Source organism: Miscanthus floridulus, chromosome 1, assembly GCF_019320115.1.
Source record: "Miscanthus floridulus cultivar M001 chromosome 1, ASM1932011v1, whole genome shotgun sequence".
NCBI classification, from domain to species: domain Eukaryota; kingdom Viridiplantae; phylum Streptophyta; class Magnoliopsida; order Poales; family Poaceae; genus Miscanthus; species Miscanthus floridulus.
Genome location: NC_089580.1, coordinates 68,066,254 through 68,085,869, shown reverse-complemented (window position 1 = coordinate 68,085,869; position 19,616 = coordinate 68,066,254). Strand labels below are relative to the sequence as shown.

Genomic DNA, 19,616 nt, shown 5'->3' with positions numbered 1-19,616 from the left:
AAATAGTGTACAAAGATAGTGAAACAAAGGGGGAGAGATAATATATGACAAAGGAAGGGGATCAAATTTTGAGCATACAAATAGGGGGAGCAAGCTCATGAACTTGTATGGTAAATTTGAATGTGCATTACATATGTTTGCTTGCATGGCATAAATTTTTAATTTTAATATCCATGCTTGTGTGGTGTATGCTAGTTGTAGGTTTGAATGTTGAAATGAAAAACTTGCATGCATAGGCTAAAGTAACTAGACCTATGTTCATTTTATGGAAACTAGACCCTTATTTGTAATATTGATCTTATAGGGTATTCTAGTTTTTGTGTATGTCTAGTTACTAATGGTGCTAAGGATGATATATTAGTGCACTCCGATTGGTATCACGCTTCAAAGGTCCATCTCTTATACCTTAGCATCATTTGGTAGAAATTGTCTCCTATATTTCCTATCTAATCATATGTGCAAAGCTTCAATCCAAACTCTTAGCACATATATAGGGGGAGCAATTGCTATCATATGGAGTTCATGAAACTTGTCCATATCCTTTACATATGGTAAATATGCTTGGGCAAGCAACATGGACTCAAATGAACTTTAATTCATATCTTTGTATAAGGGTTGTCATCAATTACTAAAAAGGGGAAGACTGAAAGCTCTAGTTTGGTTTTGGTTAATTTATGAAATCCTAAGTGCTAACCTAGTTTATCAAGATGATCATGAGAGAGGTAGCACTACTCCAAGTGATGAAGCAATGATGAAGATCATGACATTGGTGATGATCAAATGCTTGAACTTGGAAAAGAAGAAAGAGAAAAACAAAAGGCTCAAGGCAAAGGTATAAAATGTAGGAGCCATTTTATTTCGGTGATCAAGACACTTAGCAAGTGTGATCATATTTAGGATAGATAGCCATACTATTAAGAGGAGTGAAACTCGTATCGAAATGCGGTTATCAAAGTGCCACTAGATGCTCTAATTCATTACATATGCATTTAGGATCTAGTGGAGTACTAACACCCTTGAAAATATTTGAGAAAATATGCTAACACACGTGCTCAAGATGATACACTTGGTAGTTAGCACATTTGAGCAATGGTGAAGAAGATAGAGGAGAAAGGAACTCAGGCTCACTGTTTTCATTGTGACCAGACGCTGGCCTTCGGTGGACCGACATGTCCGGTCAGGCGTAGCAGTGAAGATGCCAGCGTCGGTCTATTCAGAATTGACCGGACACTGGAAGTCTGGGTCCGGTCGAACTGATGGGTCAGCACAGTATCCAGGGTTTTGCACCAGACGTTGAGGTGTGTCTGGTCGAGGTGGACCAGATGTGTCCGGTCAAAGAAAACCTGGTTTGGAACCTTACTATAAATGACCGGACGCTGGTGATCCAGCGTCCGGTCACTTATGCTGGAGCATCCGGTCACTACTTAGCCGTTGCGATCGGGTGGTTTCTATTGAATGGATAATGACACGTGGCTTACATTGGTTGATCGGACATTGGGTCTAGAGTCCGGTCAGTCTAACCGGAGTGTCCGGTCAGTCTGACTAGAGCATCCGGTCAGCCCACAGTGTGCCCAGTGAATGGGTACAACGGCTCTATTTCTTGGGGGCTTCTATTTAAGCCCCATGGCTGGTTGAAGCTCCAACTTCTTGCACATTTTCATTGACATAGCAACTTTGTGAGCTTAGCCAAAGACCTCCCACTCATCTCCATCATTGATCCATCATCTTTGTAAGATTGGGAGAGAATCTAAGTGCATTGCTTGAGTGATTGCATCTAGAGGCACTTGGTATTCGTGTTGCGCTGTGGATTTCGCTTGTTACTCTTGGTGGTTGCCACCACCTAGACGGCTCGGTGCAGCGGTGGAGGATCGGCATGAGTTGGTCATTGTTTGTGGCCATCTTCGGTGATTGTGAGGGGAGTTGTACCTTCCCCGGTGGAGTGCCAAAAGGTAACTCTAGTAAATTGCTCGTGTCATTGAGTTACTTCACTTGTGGGTAGGTTCTTGCGATGTCCAATTGTGTGGACGAGGTTTGTGCAACACCTCTTAGCCGTCGAACCACCAAGTGTTGGTCGACACAATGGGGACGTAGCATATTGACAAGCATGTGAACCTCGGGAGAAAATTGGTTGTCTCTTGCCCTTTGGTATTCTCTCAGTGATTGATTTCATCTTCATCTTGTGATTGGTTCATCCCTCTACAAGGCGGTATAATCACCCTACTCACTCTTTTATATTTTTGCAAACTAGTTGTGGCAAGCTCTTTAGTGTAATTAGAATTGAGAGCTTGACTTGTTATTTAAGTTCATCTAGTGGAGCTCTTTAGTGTAGCATGATTGAGAGCTCTTAGTAAGTAGTATCATAGCAAGTTGTGCGTCTAGTAATCATTGCAACTAGAATTGTTGGATAGGTGGCTTGCAACCCTCGTAGAGCTAGAGAAAGTTTGCATTTCGCTATTTGTCTTACTAATTAAATTGCTCTAGTTGATTTGTAGAATTTTAAATAGGCTATTCACCCCCCTCTAGCTATATTAGGACCTTTCGACAGGGTGGATCTCAGCTTGCTCTGGGGCCACCACGCAAGCATCGTGCTGCCGTCAGCCCACCTAGGGCCACCACCTCCTGGGGTGTTTGCGTGCTTGTCGGGTAGGGTTTCCCACCGAGCTTGAACTATCGCGATGGAGGGAAGGGAAGGGAGGGGATGGAGAGGAGTGAGCGAGGCGCACCGTGCGAGGAAGGCATGAGGTAGGAGCCAAAGCTCTGCGGCAGGCCACTACCTGCCAGCCACCGACGCCATTGCAACATGTGCGACACCTGATCTACTTTTGAAACTTTCGCAACATACGTATGAAGACAAATGAAATATTTGAAACATGCGTCTAAAACACTTGCAAAAAAACACATGAAACACTTGAAAACCATTGCACCATGAACGCAACATCTAGATAAAGCACTTTGAAAGCTCTAGTTTGGTTTTGGTTAATTGATGAAACCCTAAGTGCTAACCTAGTTTATCAAGATGATTATGAGATAGGTAGCACTACTCCAAGTGATGAAGCAATGGCGAAGATCATGACAATGGTGATGGCATGGTGATGGTCAAATGCTTAAACTTGGAAAAGAAGAAAGAGAAAAACAAAAGGCTCAAGGCAAAGGTATAAAATATAGGATCCATTTTGTTTTGGTGATCAAGACACTTAGTGAGTGTGATCACATTTAGGATTGATAGCCGTACTATTAAGAGGGGTGAAACTCATATCGGAATACGGTTATCAAAGTGCCACTAGATGCTCTAACTCATTGCATATGCATTTAGGATCTAGTGGAGTGCTAACACCCTTGAAAATGTTTGTGAAAATACGCTAACATATGTGCACAAGGTGATACACTTGGTGGTTGGCACATTTGATCAAGGGTAGTGAAGTTTAGGTGCAAGGGCAAGAAACTCCACCGGTGGAGTGTCCGCCGGTAGAGTGCGGACAGTCCGATGGTGCCACCGGCACCCTAGACAGAAAAATTGGAGGTTACTGTGAGTGACCGGACGCTAATCTTGGGTGGACCGTCGCGTCCGGTCAGGCGTAGCAGAGAGGTCGCTAGTTTCGGTGTTGCACCAGACGCTGGACCTGAGATGCACCGGACGCTGGTTTCTGCGTCCGGTCAAACTGACATGGCAACACAGTGACTAGGGTTTAGCACCGGACGCTGGTCTGTGTCCGGTCAAGGTGGACCAGACGTGTCCGATCGAAGAATACCGGATTTGGACCCTTAATGTAAACGACCGGACGCTGGTGGTTTAGCGTCCGGTCAGTTAATAGCCGTTGTGATCTGGCAGCTCAAGTTTAACTCAGAATGACACGTGGCTTACATTTGTGGACCGGACGCTGTGTCTAGGGTTCGGTCAGTATGACCGGAGCGTCCGGTCAGAGCACGATTTGCCCAGTGAAGGGGTATAACGGCTCTATTTGAATGGGGCTCTATTTATAGCCCCATGGTCGGCTCAAGGGACAACTCTTGCATATTTTCATTGACATAGCAACCTTGTGAGCTTAGCCAAAGTCCTCCCACTCATCTCCATCATTGATTCATCATCTTTGTGAGATTGGGAGAGAATCCAAGTACATTGCTTGAGTGATTGCATCTAGAGGCACTTGGTATTCGTGTTGCGCTGCGGATTTCGCTTATTACTCTTGGTGGTTGCCACCACCTAGACGGCTTGGTGCAGCGGTGGAGGATCGGCACAAGTTGGTGATTGTTCGTGGCCGTCTCCGGTGATTGTGAGGGGAGTTGTACCTTTCCCGGCGGAGCGCCGAAAGGTAACTCTAGTAAATTGCTCGTGTCATTGAGTTACCTCACTTGTGGGTCGGTTCTTGCGGTGTCCAATCGTGTGGACGAGGTTTGTGAAACACCTCTTAGCCGCCGAACCACCAAGTGTTGGTCGACACAACGGGGACGTAGCGTGTTGGCAAGCACGTGAACCTCGGGAGAAAATCGTTTGTCTCTTGTTCTTGGCATTCTCCCGGTGATTGGCTATATATTCATCTTGTGATTGGTTCATCCCCTACACGTCGGTATAATCATCCTACTCACTTATTTACATTCTTGCAAACTAGTTGCTACAAGCTCTTTAGTGTAATTAGAATTGAGAGCTTGCTTTATTAGTTACATTCATCTAGTTGAGCTCTTTAGAGTAGTAAGATTGAGAGCTCTTAGTGAGTAATTATATAACAAGTTTGTGTGCCTAAGTAATCATTGCAACTAGAGTTGTTGGATAGGTGGCTTGCAACCCTTGTAGAGCTAGAGCAAGTTTGCATTACGCTATTTGTCATACTAATCAAATTGCTCTAGTTGATTTGTAGATTTTTAAATAGGCTATTCACCCCCCCTCTAGCCATATTAGGACCTTTCACACTTGCAACATATGTGTGAAACATATGCAATATCTAGATAAACACGCTTGCAACATGCATCTGAAAAAACAGATGAAACATTGGGAAACATTGGGAACAGATGTTTGCAACATAAGTGTACAACCATTACAACACATGCAACATCCGACATCCCAATCTACTTTTGCAACATTCATACGAAACCCTTGCAACATACTTCTAAAACAACTAAAACACTCGAAACATACGCTTGCTCACCTTGCTACTCGTCTTTGTGGAGCTCGATGCCGGCGCGGAGCTCGATGCCACGGAGTGCGTGGAGGTCGTCGGTGCGGAGCTCGGTGGTGACACGGACCTAGGCAGTGACCAGGCAGGCAGATGGAGTGCGACCACGACGGAAGGCGCGAGTCTGGACGGCGGGCGAGCAGCGTTGGCGGAGTCCGTCCCGTGAGCAGGGGCGACGCGGGCGAGTGGAGTCCATCCCGCGTGGTTGGGATGGCGCAGGCGGGGTGACACTGGCGAGCGGTGTAGGTGGAGTACGTCCAAGCAAGGCGGAGCGGGCAAGCAGAGTCCGAGGCGGCGCACAGCGTAGAGTGGGCGGGGTACGTGGATGAGAGAGGCAGGCGAGCAGACGTGGGATTGCGTAACGTAGATTAGTGGATGAGGATGGGTACGTAAATGAGTGGATGAGGCGCATCCGGACGGGAGTCATGGGATGTACGCTTGTGACATATCATTATCGAAAGATCTCAGTGCACATCCCACGTCCCGCTGTAACATCATCCATTAGGGCTTGTTTGGATGTCATAGTTTCTAAAAAACTATAGTATCACATAAGTGTGGTTTTATAAGTCAAAGAGACATAAAATTGTGGTTTAGGAGAAAAAAGGGTCATAAGTGGATTTTCTAAAACTACAAAGAAGACTGCTGTTTTGGTAAAACTATGGTTTTAAAGACCAAAATTTGTTGCACATTCAAACACCTAGTAGCTTTTGAATATGAAAGTATTTTCTAAAACTATAGTATTTCTTCAATACTTCAAAAATACTTTGCATCCAAACAAAGCCATCTTTTTTTAAAAAAAAATAACAGACCACTTGTAACCATCATTGTTTGTGAAATTGCAAATCACGTTTACATCAATCAGTTCTCCGGAAACGATTTGGCAATAAATATCCAACACAAGTATAGGATAACGTGACCCTAAACGCTTATGTAAAAAATTGATCTATGCTTATGCTTATGATCAGGCCCGGCCCTGGGGGGTTCGAGCTGGGCCGCCGCACTGGACCCTCGAGGCCAGGGGGCCAACCCCAAATGTGCAAGTAGAAGTAGTATTCTGTCTATGGCCCATAGGAATAGCTGAACCAGGCATACGAGCTGACTCCGCGTCGATTCTGCTCGCCTTCCGTGTTCCCGTGCCCTTCCGCCACGCGGCCGCGACTCTGCCTTCCTGCGCGAGTGAGCGACTCGCCGACTCCCGTGCGAGGCTGCGAGCAGCGAGCGATCCCATGCGTCTTGGTGATCTCGAGTGCGAGGGGCCGCTGGCCGGCGGCATCCACTTCCGTCTGTTCCTGGCTTCCTGGTCTTCGTATACGGAGGTAAGAATTAAGAAACTGGTCCTAAGCGGCCAAACCCCCCTAATCAATATTTGCTCTTGTCCCTAATCTTTATTCTTTACTTCTTTAGATTTAGGATTTAGGAATCCCATATGGTGCAGCAACCATGTTGAATTTAGTATGACATATTTTTTAATTACTTACTGCTTTTCTAAATTTACAGTGAACTTAGCCCAAAAAGTTGTTGCCCAAAAAGCATGGATAAAATGAGAAAAGAAAAAAGAAGAGAAGGATAGAGGGCTTGATAGAATCACAAAGAGGATCTATTGATAATTTTTTTAGAGTAATACAAACACTATAAGAAATCCAGATGAGTGGGCAATAGTTGTTGTGGATGACATTGATATTGAGGCCATCATCAATGACTTCACAGCAGTAAATGTTAGAAGAAAATTTTAAGGTAAGATAAGATGTATAACTAGTTTCATAAGAATGATTAGTATGCATTACATTTATTAAAAATGTCACTATATTATTAGAGTTATATTAAAAGGCCTATCGTTGTAGCTTCGCTCCAAGTCTATAAATTGACAGGGCCGGACCTGCTTATGCTGAAATGTTCCATGTATGAAAAGTAGCCCAAGCGAAACGGAACGATTGGACCATACGAGACGAAGGTGATGTACAAGGCTTGAAGTGCGACTTCGCCTCTCACGTTTTCATAAATTTTGACGGAAAACGACTGCACCAGCTGCTACATCAGCATCAGCAGATATGACACTGTCACCCGCCTGCGCGTGTTGGACTGTTGATCAGACTGACCAGGACCCGGAGCAAGGCGGGCTGAGGCTCAAGTCAGTATTGAGCCCACCGAGATCCAGACGGCTTGGCCAAGCCAGATATACGAGGACATTTTGCTCAACAAAAAAAGTATACGAGGACATAAGGTATGTATTTATGTATGTATGGAGTTTTTTTTCGAGATCCAGTTACAGACGCAAACATTCACATACACACGCGCACACTCACTCCTATAAACACACGCACGTTCTACCTCTATGAGCACCTCCGTAGAACTGGGTTGGACCAGCAAATCTCGAGATTAACGAAGTCACCACAGACGTCTCGTTGTCGAGGGACACGTCGCCTACCACTGAAAGAATATAGCGCCATTAAATTAAATCCTGAAATAAATTCAAAAAAATACGAGCACTCATGTCAAGTCGGGAACTTAAATCCGGATGGATAGGTTCCACCACGCGAAACCCAACCAGCTGAGCTACGCTCAGTTCGCTACGTATGTATGAAGTTATGCATATATTATGTTCTGTTATAACATATATCAAATTTAATACTTCCTTCAAAACATAAATAAACTTGTACTCTCTCTACTCAACAATATTAACTCTTTGAGGTTACACTCTTTTCATTAATAATAATACAGAAACAAATGGTAGTTTTTCTACAAAATAGCACTGGTTCAAGTTAAACAAATTCAGACGGAGGGAGGGATAAGCGGAACCAGTCCCACCCGTGCAGTCAACCGGAGGGGATCAAAAGCAGAGGAGCCTCTCCTGGGATAAGGAGTGCATGTGTGTAATGTCTGGAATCAAATCATGTCGGACCCGGAACAACTAGAGATGTCAATGGCCCTCCTATCTCCTATTCTCAATTAGAAATTTCTCTATTAGGGGATAAAGATGGAACCAATTCTTCCCGTACGGTTGCATATATTAATCTCTGGATAATTAGATTCTTATAATAAATATATATTTGCTTGAGCTGTTGAGGAAGAATTAGAAATCTTTGTTTGAGCTGTCGATTCAACAGTTTGCCTATCTCCTTTTGTAGCAAGTGAAAAGGACTCTCCTTTGGTTAAAGTTAGAGTCAGTTTGTTGACACTGCATAGTATTTTTGGATTTTATCGTCCGTTCGGATCCCAGATAGGTACATACATACTGTATTTTTGGTTTCATGCACCGTGGTCCACATGAGTGTTCAGACTCAAATTAGGCAACCCCAAGTTGGATATGTCATGTCAATTTTTAATTCCGCCAAGATATTGTACTGTCTACTTCATTTGCCATTTAGTTTCTAGAACCAAATAGCAACCGATGTTGTATTCTCTTGGGTCAACTCAAGTCCTCATATGCTTCTATTAGATAGATGGTAGGTAATTTCTTGGGTTATTATATTTCTTTAAGTCTGTGTCGGTTTTCACAAAGATCGTTACTTGACTTTTCAAACGCTACAAGGAAGAAGAAACTATTCACCTCTTCCTAAAGTGTGTTATGGCTAAACAGATAAGTGCACTGGACATCCAGAAGATCATGCACCACTTATTTCTCAATACCAAGGACCTGCTCTCTGACTTCTCTGCTGGTAATGACTACTGCTGGTAATGACTACTGCAGCTTTGATTGTCCATCGTGTGGCTGCCGCGCTGCTGCAGACCGCCCTAGCAGCAATCTAGGTTTTGCTCCCTACTGTTTAGCATCCAGCATGCCTTATTGTTCATGATCCGATACACCCATAATCTGATATCTTAGTAGTAAACTTATTTGTTCAAATATGTCCGACAATATTCCGTTATCTGATGACATATGCTTGTGGTTCAGTAAATAGTGCCTGCTGTCAGTACAAGCAAGACTTAAGGTATACTTCACGCTTACTGAACTTTCTACCTGTATTGTGCACAAATAAATTGTAAGTGGGTCTATTTGTGCTTGTTTGCATTTTAGCTTGCAAAAATTCTTGAAGATATCTTATTGGTTCCGATTAATCTATACCTTCCGGTTATCTCTGTTGGCTCTTGGGTAACGACTGACGAACAATTCAGGTACTACCACATTTTTGTTGTAGTTACATATATATACTTTAGAGTTGACGAACAACGCACTAATGCTACATTTTTTCTCTTCTTTGTCTCATGCCACATTTCCTGTACACTATATGGCAATAGGTGCCTAGCCGCCACAAGAGATTTTTCAAGGAGTCAGAACGATCTCACTATTTTCAGGTAATAGGTGCCTAGCAGCCACATGCGATATTCTAACTTGGGTCTATCGTTCTGCCTGCTGCGATCTCGCGCCCCTCGCTCCTATGCCCGTCCCTTGCGACTCAAAAGAAGAAAACAAACCTCGCTCCGTGATTTCAAAAGGAAGAAAACTATCCCTTACGATTCAAAAGGAAGAAAACAAACCTCGCTCCCGTAAAAGATAGAGGCCCGTAACTGTTGCCAAGTCAAGAAAAATGTTGGAGGAAAGGCTCAAGTGGTGGGAAGCTTACATGCCAGATGATATTCATAAACTACATTTTTTGTCTTGGCATGTATTCCTCAAGTTGTTTTGATCTCTGAATCCTTGTATCAAATGCCCATTTGATGGTGAAGCTACTACCGATACAACTAGAAAGATTTGTCCTATCCAAATGACATGTACTACTATACTGTATTATACATTACATAGGCTGTAGAACTGGTTTTGGATGCAAAAAATGATATTTGATTATTAACTTCAGTCATGTTCGAGTGTGATGGCATATTCAAGTAATATGGTGATGGCTGAAACTTTAGTTGAGCATTACAACTTCTACAAATATGGCTGATTTATTTCAACTTTGAAAATTACAAGGAAGTTTGAAACATGACTACATCTTGTTCATTGAGTTGATTGTGCCATCGGTTGCGACCTTTGACTATTTATAATCTTTGAATGTATGTTGATTGATAATGAATATTATTCAAGTGGTCTAGAATGGGCATGAAACTTACTGACGCCATTCCAGAATGTCAAATCTTGTAATGTGCTATAAGAGCTATTATTGCAGGCATGTCTTTAAGGCACGTGGTTTCTATTTTTTGCTACTTTTGAGGAAGGTTGGAAGGCTGCAGGTAGAACAAATAGAGGAACTTATTCGTAGATTTATTGACGCACAAAAGAAAATAGATATCAGATATTTCTTTTTGCTGATATAAAACATTATCTTAGCCGCATCACGAAAAGGACTATACAGTAGAGTTTGAGCTTGTGACGCCGCGCTCTCTGTGACTACGTTAATTTCACGAAAGTGTTTTTTCAATTAAATGTCACTTTAACGTTGGTATTTAATTTCACAATATTGTTATCTTATCGTGCGATCCATGTGTTTTTAGTACAAAAATTTAGTTGTCCCGTAGTAACGCACAGTCACGAACCTAGTATTTATGTATGTATGGAGTTTTTTTTCGAGATCCAGTTACAGACGCAGACACTCACATACACAAGCGCACACTCACCCCTATGAACGCACGCACGTTCCATACGTCTCGTTGTCAAGGGGCACGTCGCCTACCATTGAAAGAATACAACACCATTAAATTAAATCCTAAAATAAATTCAGAAAAATACGAGCACTCGTGTCAAGTCGGGGACTTAAATCCGGATGGGCAGGTTCCGCCATACGAAACCCAACCAGCTGAGCTACACTCAGTTCGCTATGCATGTATGAAGTTATGCATATATTATGTTCTGTTATAACATATATCAAATTTAATACTTTCTTCAAAACATAAATAAACTTGTACTCTCTCTACTCAACAATATTAACTCTTTGAGGTTACACTCTTTTCACTAATAATAATACAGAAACAAATGGTAGTTTTTCTACAAAATAGCACTGGTTCAAGTTAAACAAATTCAGAGGGAGGGAGGGATAAGCGGAACCAGTCCCACCCGTGCAGTCAACCGGAGGGGATCAAAAGCAGAGGAGCCTCTCCTGGGATAAGGAGTGCATGTGTGTAATGCCTGGAATCAAATCATGTCGGACCCGGAACAACTAGAGATGTCAAGGGCCCTCCTATCTCCTATTCTCAATGAGAAATTTCTCTATTAGGGGATAAAGATGGAACCAATTCTTCCCATACGGGAACTTAATAGGAGAAAGGTCATCCCTAACAAGGACGGGGATTGGTTCTCACATGAGCAAGAATGCCGCTGTGTATAGGTGGAAAAGGATTGGCGATTTTCTGGACCTGTATAAGAAGATTACCTTCTATCTTGAGGAGGATCCTTGTGGGTTGTCTTAATCCGTGGGTCGATTTTTTTTAAAAAAAAAATTGACTAGTTATATAAAAATAGTATCAATATTTATATCTCTAAATAAATTATCATAAAAGTACAGTCCACGATCAATGTAATGATGCATATTACACATCATAAATATTAATATTTTTGTGTATATATTTAGTCAAACTTAAAAAGGTATAACTCCTTCATAAGTGAGACGTGCAATTATTTTAGGATGGAGAGAGTAATCTTTTAAATTTAAAACTTCAATTTTTGAATTTAAACAGCAAGTAGCATATGTTACTGGACAATAGCAATAAAATATCTAGTTCATATAAATCACTCCCATCATATGCATGGTACTAAAGTACCAACATCCCAGAAAAATATGAGATACCAGAATAAAATATGATGGATGCATAAAAGGAAAAGTGAATCACACCAAGCCAAAGGAGTGAGATGCCTATTGAATCAGATAATGGAGAATGGATATAGTAGACGAAAGAATGTTATAAATTGAATTAGAAAATAATATCTCGAAAAGCAATATGGCAGTTTATAAACGGCATCTATTGATTTAGTTGCCAACTTGACATTTAGTCCTAACAAAATATTTCAATGTTCAAACACTAAGCATTACCAGAACAACGTTTGGACATGGTAATTTTGAAAAAGAAAAGAGCAAAGAGTTGTGGTGTGTGTCAAATTTTCATCGAAGGCGTAGAAATTAATTGTATGTGATGTATTAGAAACCCCAGTAACCACTTTCTTGTCATTCAGCATAGATATGATTTTACTTGTTGTATTTCCAGGAAAGAGCAAGGCTCCTGTCTCTGTTCTCTAGAAAAATCAAAATTGATCGGTACATCTTGAATAGCACTTCTGCATTTACATAAACTAAGAAAGATAAAGGTTGAGGCCTGTTTGGAACAGAGGAAGAGAAATAGAGGAATGGGGGAAAACGCAGGAAAAGAATAGGAATATAATGGGAAAAAACAGAGGATTCGAAAAAAAATATAGGAAATATGCAGAAAGAGGTGTTTGGAACGTAGAAATTGTAACACAGGAATCTTAAAGGATAAGAATGATAAAAGGTCATTTGACACCATGATTTACTATCAACTAACAGATATAGATGTATTTTATTTGTCTCCTGTGACGACATAGTGAACCCAGTCCATCCATAGGTCACCACTCAAATATGTTCAATAGAGTAATAAAGGATTTAACGGATCCAAATTCTTTGTGGGGTCTAGGAGATCGAAAGCATACACAACAAATCTGAGGACCCACCATGACCAAAACCATGTGGTGTGTGGTTTGCCACATGCACCTCACTAGTAAAGCACTATATCATGTATATATGAGATTGCCAGAGCACCAAGGGTCGCAGTCGAGGGAATATCCTAGCATTGGGGAAAGAATATTCTCCTAAAAAATAATTGGCACAATAAAACAAAATTTTGACCTATGGTTTTCCCTGGAGATGTGATGTGCTATCAATCTAAAAGAAAAAAAAAATCAATTATACTTCAGCAGTTCAGCTAGTCTTAATGGCAAACCTGTGACCCTGAACTCTGAACTTCTGAAGTAGGAGCAGCATTTTATTATATACGTAGAATGTAAAAGCCCAAAGCGTGGGGTGCCACAACAGTGCAGCATAAGTCAACTGAGGCGAAGTAGCAATGTCCAATTCCCAGTCCCAAACTTAGTTGTGTGCCATATCTGAGTTATAGTTATGGCAATTTTCAGTCATAAATCAAACAAGGAAACAAGATATCCTACTTTTCAGCCTGCTGCCTGCCTAACAACTGTTATGTGTTATGATCCATGACTCCATGTAAGGATGTAACCTTGATGTAAACAAGGGTCTCTCGAGACAACATGGGGGAGAAAAAAAGGAAAACCAATGTCTAATTGTGGTCACAAACAGAGGCAGTAGTGCTCTGCATCAACTAAACCGGGGAACCAGATTAAATTATAGTGCATGTATTGCATTCAATCTTTTTCTTTCTTTGTCTTTAATTTGTCTGGCTCTTGTTGGGCTTCATCTCTAGTGTACCTCTACTTTCTTCAGACTGAAGGTTTTGTTGCCGTCATTGTTGTTAGATAACAAATTAACTATATGTCCCATTAAACTGTCAAATTTTATGTTTCAATGTTGACGTTCGAAGATGGTTCCTCAACATATGCAATGCAAGCCCTTAGTTCTCCAAATCCTCTTACTTTTAGGAACTGGCAAGCTCCACCTCCACAAACCTACAGCTACTCTTTTTTTTTCTTGAAAAAAAAATCCAAATGTGGCAGTGTCCATGTTATGCTACATGGCAGCATTTATTACCAAACCCACCCACGCATCAATTCCAGTATTAAGTAGATCAATAGTCCCATTTTATTTGATACCTTAGCATTCATGCATTTGAGATAATAAAGACTGAACTTTTGGAAAATACAACTAGATTATTCGGTAATAATAAAGTAAAAACAGTAGGAAACTAAGGTGAAATCACATCTGAGACCACAAAAAAGGTCAATGTCATCATAGAATAGAAAACTAGAGCACATCGGCACATTAGTTTTGCTGATCGTAATGTTGAATTACTAATTATAGAAAATTAGAAATAAGTAGGTATAGTTCCAGTATTCGTACAACAGTCAAATGAAATAGAACTATCCAGGAAGCTTTATATATCCACAACCACTAGCCAGCTACATAATTCACAACAACTGGAGTGTACAAGAAAACATGCCGCATGTAATCTCTTAAAACTCAAAGTAGATCATGTCAATGTCTTAAAAAACTAGAGTGAGGTGATTATCACATATTTGCACGTCAAAAAAAAAAAAACTGTAGATTGCCAGGTATATATACCCCTTGTAAGTTGGCAAGCTCAAGGACAGCTGCCATGCCATCAGATGATATGCTCTTGGTTATCAGAAAACCTTTATGTAAGAGGTTGTGCCTTTGTGAAAACAAATACTCCCCCACCACCAACTGAACGACCCAGGAGCATATCACGGTCAAGGTAAGAAAGATAATATAATCCTCCAGGTGATCGTCTGACATTTAATTCAGTTTGGTAAATACAAAAGACAGGGGACACGAAATGAAGAAAATTAAGCAGCGTGGAAAATTACCTTTCAGGACCACTGACAGGAACTTGAGCTCGAAAGGTTTTAAGGAACTGCAATATCTGCACAAAAAGTTCACTACATTGGAATCTGAAACACTTGTCCTATGTTAGATGATAAAGATTAAAGAAATACAACAAACATGGTGAAATTGCAAATGTTAATCGTAAATAATAATATTTTTTACTTTACATCTCCTTTTTGGCAGTAGACAACAAAAGAGATAACATGTGGCATGCTACAGGAACTAGCAGCTCTTGAAAGTTGAAACTAACAGAATTCAGAACAATATTATGGGACACATGAAATGTATACCAATGCACGTATTTGTCAATGACCAAGAAAGAAAAAAAAAAGATTTTATGAAATCAAGGATAATATGCAAGTCAATCAATTATTTGATATAACCTGGCAGGCTGGCATATACCTGAAGGCTCAAGAATGACCGAGGAAGTATAGCAGGAGCTATTAGTGCCTGCAGTTGCTCGCTAATCTTGATATTTTCAACAGCGGCCTGTTATACAATGGATTATAAGTTCTAGCAACTAACACTCAAACCCTAAGGTCACAAAAGAAAGGAAGATAGACACTGTTTTTCTTGAACAAAAGAGGGCAAGATCGCTGTTGTTCAAGAAGGCTGAAGAGTTGAAACAATGAGTTTGGGTCAGAAGTCAAGTGTCAAATGTTAAGCATTATAGTACAGAAGAGAAAACAATAGCCACATCTAAGACCAGCCATGGCTCAAAACCCCTGAAAAGCTTAATGGACAAAGAAAACTAGTGAAAAATCAAATGATAATGCAAGAACAAGCTGAACGCTCTAAAGGGTTTAGGTTAAGACAGTGGATGGTATAACCAAAAAAAGGGAAGAAATTTCCAATATTGCACTTGTATGAATCAAGTCAGTCCCAGGAAAAAAAATCTGGTTATATAGCATCATCTTGCATGTGAATTGAATCATGGTCATGGAGAATGCTAACTTATAATATAGCTTAATCATTGATACAAGAGTCCCATATAACAAGCAAATACATCATTTCTCATGCTGTTCTTCTAACAATGGAAATTGAATGTTTCATCATGAAATTAGCAACTCTTCGCTTTGCATTTTATCAAATGATCATATTTAGCTATTCTTGAAAAGGAATTACCTCCTCAAATTGAAGAAAGATATTGCGTTTAGACAGGACAACAAACTTCGCAGAGACCATCAGTGTTGCACCTTCTTGCTCCTATAGAGATTGCTAAAAGAATCAAACATGAAAGAACTGAAAACATGAGGGCTAAAAAGGCTGAAAAATAAATATGGTACATCATTGCATGCAAAGAATAGGAAGCTAAGCTTAGAAGATGCAAAACATGTTTTGTAAGAAGTTAATTTCTTCTATGTATGAAATACAATTATGATGTACTTTAAAACATGAAAACTAACCAGATTCTGAAAGAAAAAATGACCTTATCAATGAAAATATGAAACCGGTGAGCATTTTATGATCATATGGAGCAAACAGCACACCTCCGACTATCATACTCTTTATATATTCCAAGGTCCATGCATTTAAGTACAGCAGCAGCTGTGCTGTCAAGATAAAGAAGATACTCCATGTATATGAAGGTCACTATTTCTGTTTTTAATTAAATGCAAGTGTTCAAGGTGTAGCTGGAATAATCAAGCATGTCAAGTTGTTCAGTTCAATATAAAAGCACAGTTAAAAGGGAAGCACTCTTTTGGATGTGGTCTGTGCAAAGTGAATAATATTCATACTGCAGAAAAATACAGTAGTTGCAACTCAAGCAGCTCTAATATTTGAGATCAACTGAATGCCAGCTATCGGCAACTGGGGAATACTCAGTGGCATCGCAGCACAATTCATTGGCTGCACCAAAGCGCCGGAAATCTGCTCAATCTAGCAAACCTGGGCTCCACCCAAGTGCAAATTCTATGCTTGGCTCATTATCCAAAATTGCATTTGGACTTAGGACAGACTGGCGCAGCACAGCCGGTCGCACAGTCAATGTGCCCTATCTGCAGGTAGACATCTAAATAAAACCACACATCATCTTGTGACTGAATGCAGGTACACCAAAAGGGTCTGGTGCCTTGCAGCCTCCTGGACAGCCCAACCAAACCTGAAACCACAAAAATGACAAGCGAGCGATTCGGCGCTCGATTGGTGGAGCAAGATTACCAACACGATTGACATCCCGCGAGAAGCGATCAGGAGCTTCACCCTTTTAATTAATATGAGAGATATGGAAGGAAAGAAATGAGAGTCTTCAGGCATCGGGAAACTGAACACGGAACACCCCCAGAGGTACAACGGCCATAGAATGGTTACCTCCAGCAAGTTCTCGATGCTCCACCTTACAACGTTCCTCACAATTCCACCATCTGATCGATCTTTGCACTCAAATTTCTGGTATATTTGCCCCACCTGCATATATCCACAAAAACCACCCTGAATCCCTGATCACAAGGCTCCAACTCTTCTCCCTCAATTTCTCAAATACGATTGCCCAAGTGATAAACAGTGAGAGGAAAATGAACTATCCACTACACAGATAAAGCATCTTGTTGATGTACGAGAAGTTAAACTCTTAAACTCATCATCTCTAATGCCTCAAGTGCTAAACCTAACGAAAGACGACAAACATAACAAAAGTGTATTGCACTTTTTAGCAATAATTCTCAGTATCGAACATTTAAAAACGTGGAGGTTGGCAATTTACTGACATTTTCAGTCGATCTCAAATGTGCTGGCATCTGTAATTGATTGCTAGGTGGTGGCTTTAAGTAGGCATCCAATTGCAACGACGAATTAGGACAGATCGCTGAACACACGTTGTTAGTTTAACCTGCAGGGGTGGAAGCCTCTCGGCCGCCTCGAACAGCACAAGCACGTCTGACGCCGATGTGTAACACAGCCTCCAGGTGCCATCGAGCGCCGCGAGATCTAGCGGCGTCCCCTCCCCGGCACCGCGCTCCTCCACGGCCACCTGCACATGGCACACAAAATCAATCAAACCCAGCACAGCGTCACAAATGCCGCCGCGTTGCGTGAGTGCAAATTGTTAGAGAGAGAGCGGCCGATTAGGCCTCCTACGTACGACGGCCTCCTCGATGGCAGCGCGTTGGTCGGGCCCCGCCGCGAATCCGCGCCGCGTTTCCTGAACCGCGCGCAGCAGTTCGTGCTTCCTCCGCTCCGTGTCCGCCTGCGAGACCATAGCGTCAGAAGTTGTCGGGTTCTCGTAAGGAGGGGAGGACCTCGTGGAGTACGTACGGTGGTGGGCGAGGAAGCGAGTGGAGCCGCCGCGGCGGCGGCGGCGACGAGTCTCTGGCAGAGACGGGGCTCCCGCAGAGGGCGCGAGCGGAGGCGGGAGGCACAGGGCGGAGGCGGCACATGCGGTGGTGTGGTCGGGAGGCGGCGGAGGGATGAAGGGGCGGCGAGCGCCATTGCTCCGCGTTGCTCCTCCGTGCGAGTGGATTGAACTACAGTAGGGTTCTAGGAAGCGTGGCGCGGGCGCGAGCGCGCGGCACGGGCACAGCCGCGGGTTGCCCTTTGCCCCTCGCCTTCCTGACATCCTTCATCTGCGTTCGCTTCACTGAGAGCGCGTGGTGCGCCGTGCACCGAGCGGCCAGCGCGTACATGGGCCGTGCGCCGTGTCACACACCCAATTCTGAGTGCCTGCAATCCCGATGTCAGTTTCAAGAAAAATACTGTATTTTGCTATTTAGAATTATATCCCTTCCGTATTAATACCAATGCTTTTAGTGAAAAAAAATTATTCCTATAATTCTTCAATTAGATCTCCAAATATTAACATTTTTTATTTAGAGTTTCTTGATAGCTAAAGTTGAAAAGCAGAAATGGCTTTTGAGAGTGCGCCATAAAGAAAAACTATTGGATGAAAAGATATAAAGAACAATTTTTATAAATAAGTAACTCTCCAAACGAGAACTTAGAAAGTGAGCTTAAGAAAGATTATTAGAGATGTTCAATTATTTCATAGCTAAATATACGTTATACGTAGATAAATAGCAAAAGTTTTGTATAAAAAACAAAATAATTTATTATTTGAGACAGAGAAAGTACTCTATAAAAAATAGCTAGTATAACATAAACTCAAATTTTGCTAAATTTCTTTTTTGAAAAAAGATCCGCGCGATCGTGCCGCCCAGACAGACGCGAGTGTGCAGGTGCGGGCATGGGCGGAAAGCTGGACTGCTGCAGGGCAGTGCCGCCGCCGGCCCGCAGAGTGATCGTGAACAGCTTCTAGTCTAGGCTAAAATGGACCAGGCCGATAGCCCATGGCAATTTGGGCCTTTTGGAGGTTACACCACATGTCCACAACCACACAGATGGGGGATAATCCCTTGCCAAAGCCTTCGTTTCTCTGAACAACCTTCGTCTTGCACGTTTGCCATTAGGAGCAATCTTCACCATCTCTCTCGTATTACATCTCCTATAAATTATTTATTTAGGAGAATATCCTAAAATCAATTTAGAAAATTTAGAAATTTAGAATATTAGAGAGCACTGCTATAGCATACTTCCCCTGTCCCTAAAATAGAGTTGTTATGAAAATCGTGCTAGTCAAATTTTCTTAACTTTGACTAAATTTGTTGAAGATGCGTGCAACATTTATATCTCCAAATATATTTATTATGAAAGTATATTCAACGATCTACCTAACAATACAAATTATGTACCATAAATATTAATATTTTGTTTAATATATTTGATCAAAGTTAAAAATTATTGACTTTTTAGAAGGTGAGAATGAATATTTTTTAGAGACAAAGAGAGTATTAACTAAACCATGTCTCCTATACTTATTTAGATAGGAGAGAGGATTAAGAGCTCTTGAAAATTATAGGTATAGAAGATAAGAGATCTGCTGTAACACTTTCATCCCCTCTGTTCCAAATTATAAGTAACTTTGACTTTTTTTGGTATATCTATTTTATTATGCATCTAGATATAATATATGTCAACC

The 19,616-nt window shown here is 41.5% G+C and overlaps 1 protein-coding gene across 4 annotated transcripts; it reads right to left on the bottom strand.

The window, feature by feature from the left end:
* Positions 1–7,462: 7,462 nt before the first annotated feature.
* Positions 7,463–18,231, bottom strand: LOC136535648 (probable plastid-lipid-associated protein 10, chloroplastic). Of its 4 annotated transcripts, none has more exons than XM_066527994.1 (8): positions 17,900–18,231; positions 17,727–17,831; positions 17,475–17,615; positions 16,958–17,053; positions 15,770–15,850; positions 15,047–15,133; positions 14,626–14,681; positions 7,463–7,595 (listed from the first exon to the last, which is right to left on the bottom strand). In XM_066527994.1, exons 1-8 carry the CDS (start codon positions 18,071–18,073, stop codon positions 7,499–7,501), a joined length of 837 nt encoding a protein of 278 aa, XP_066384091.1. In that variant the 5' UTR covers positions 18,074–18,231; the 3' UTR covers positions 7,463–7,498. The 4 variants fall into 4 exon arrangements, 3 of the variants coding, with proteins under 3 accessions (XP_066384091.1, XP_066384100.1, XP_066384083.1); XM_066527986.1 differs by lacking the exon at positions 7,463–7,595 and adding an exon at positions 13,358–14,547 and having other exon boundaries at positions 17,900–18,216; XM_066528003.1 differs by lacking the exons at positions 7,463–7,595; positions 16,958–17,053 and adding an exon at positions 12,577–14,547 and having other exon boundaries at positions 17,900–18,217.
* Positions 18,232–19,616: the final 1,385 nt, after the last annotated feature.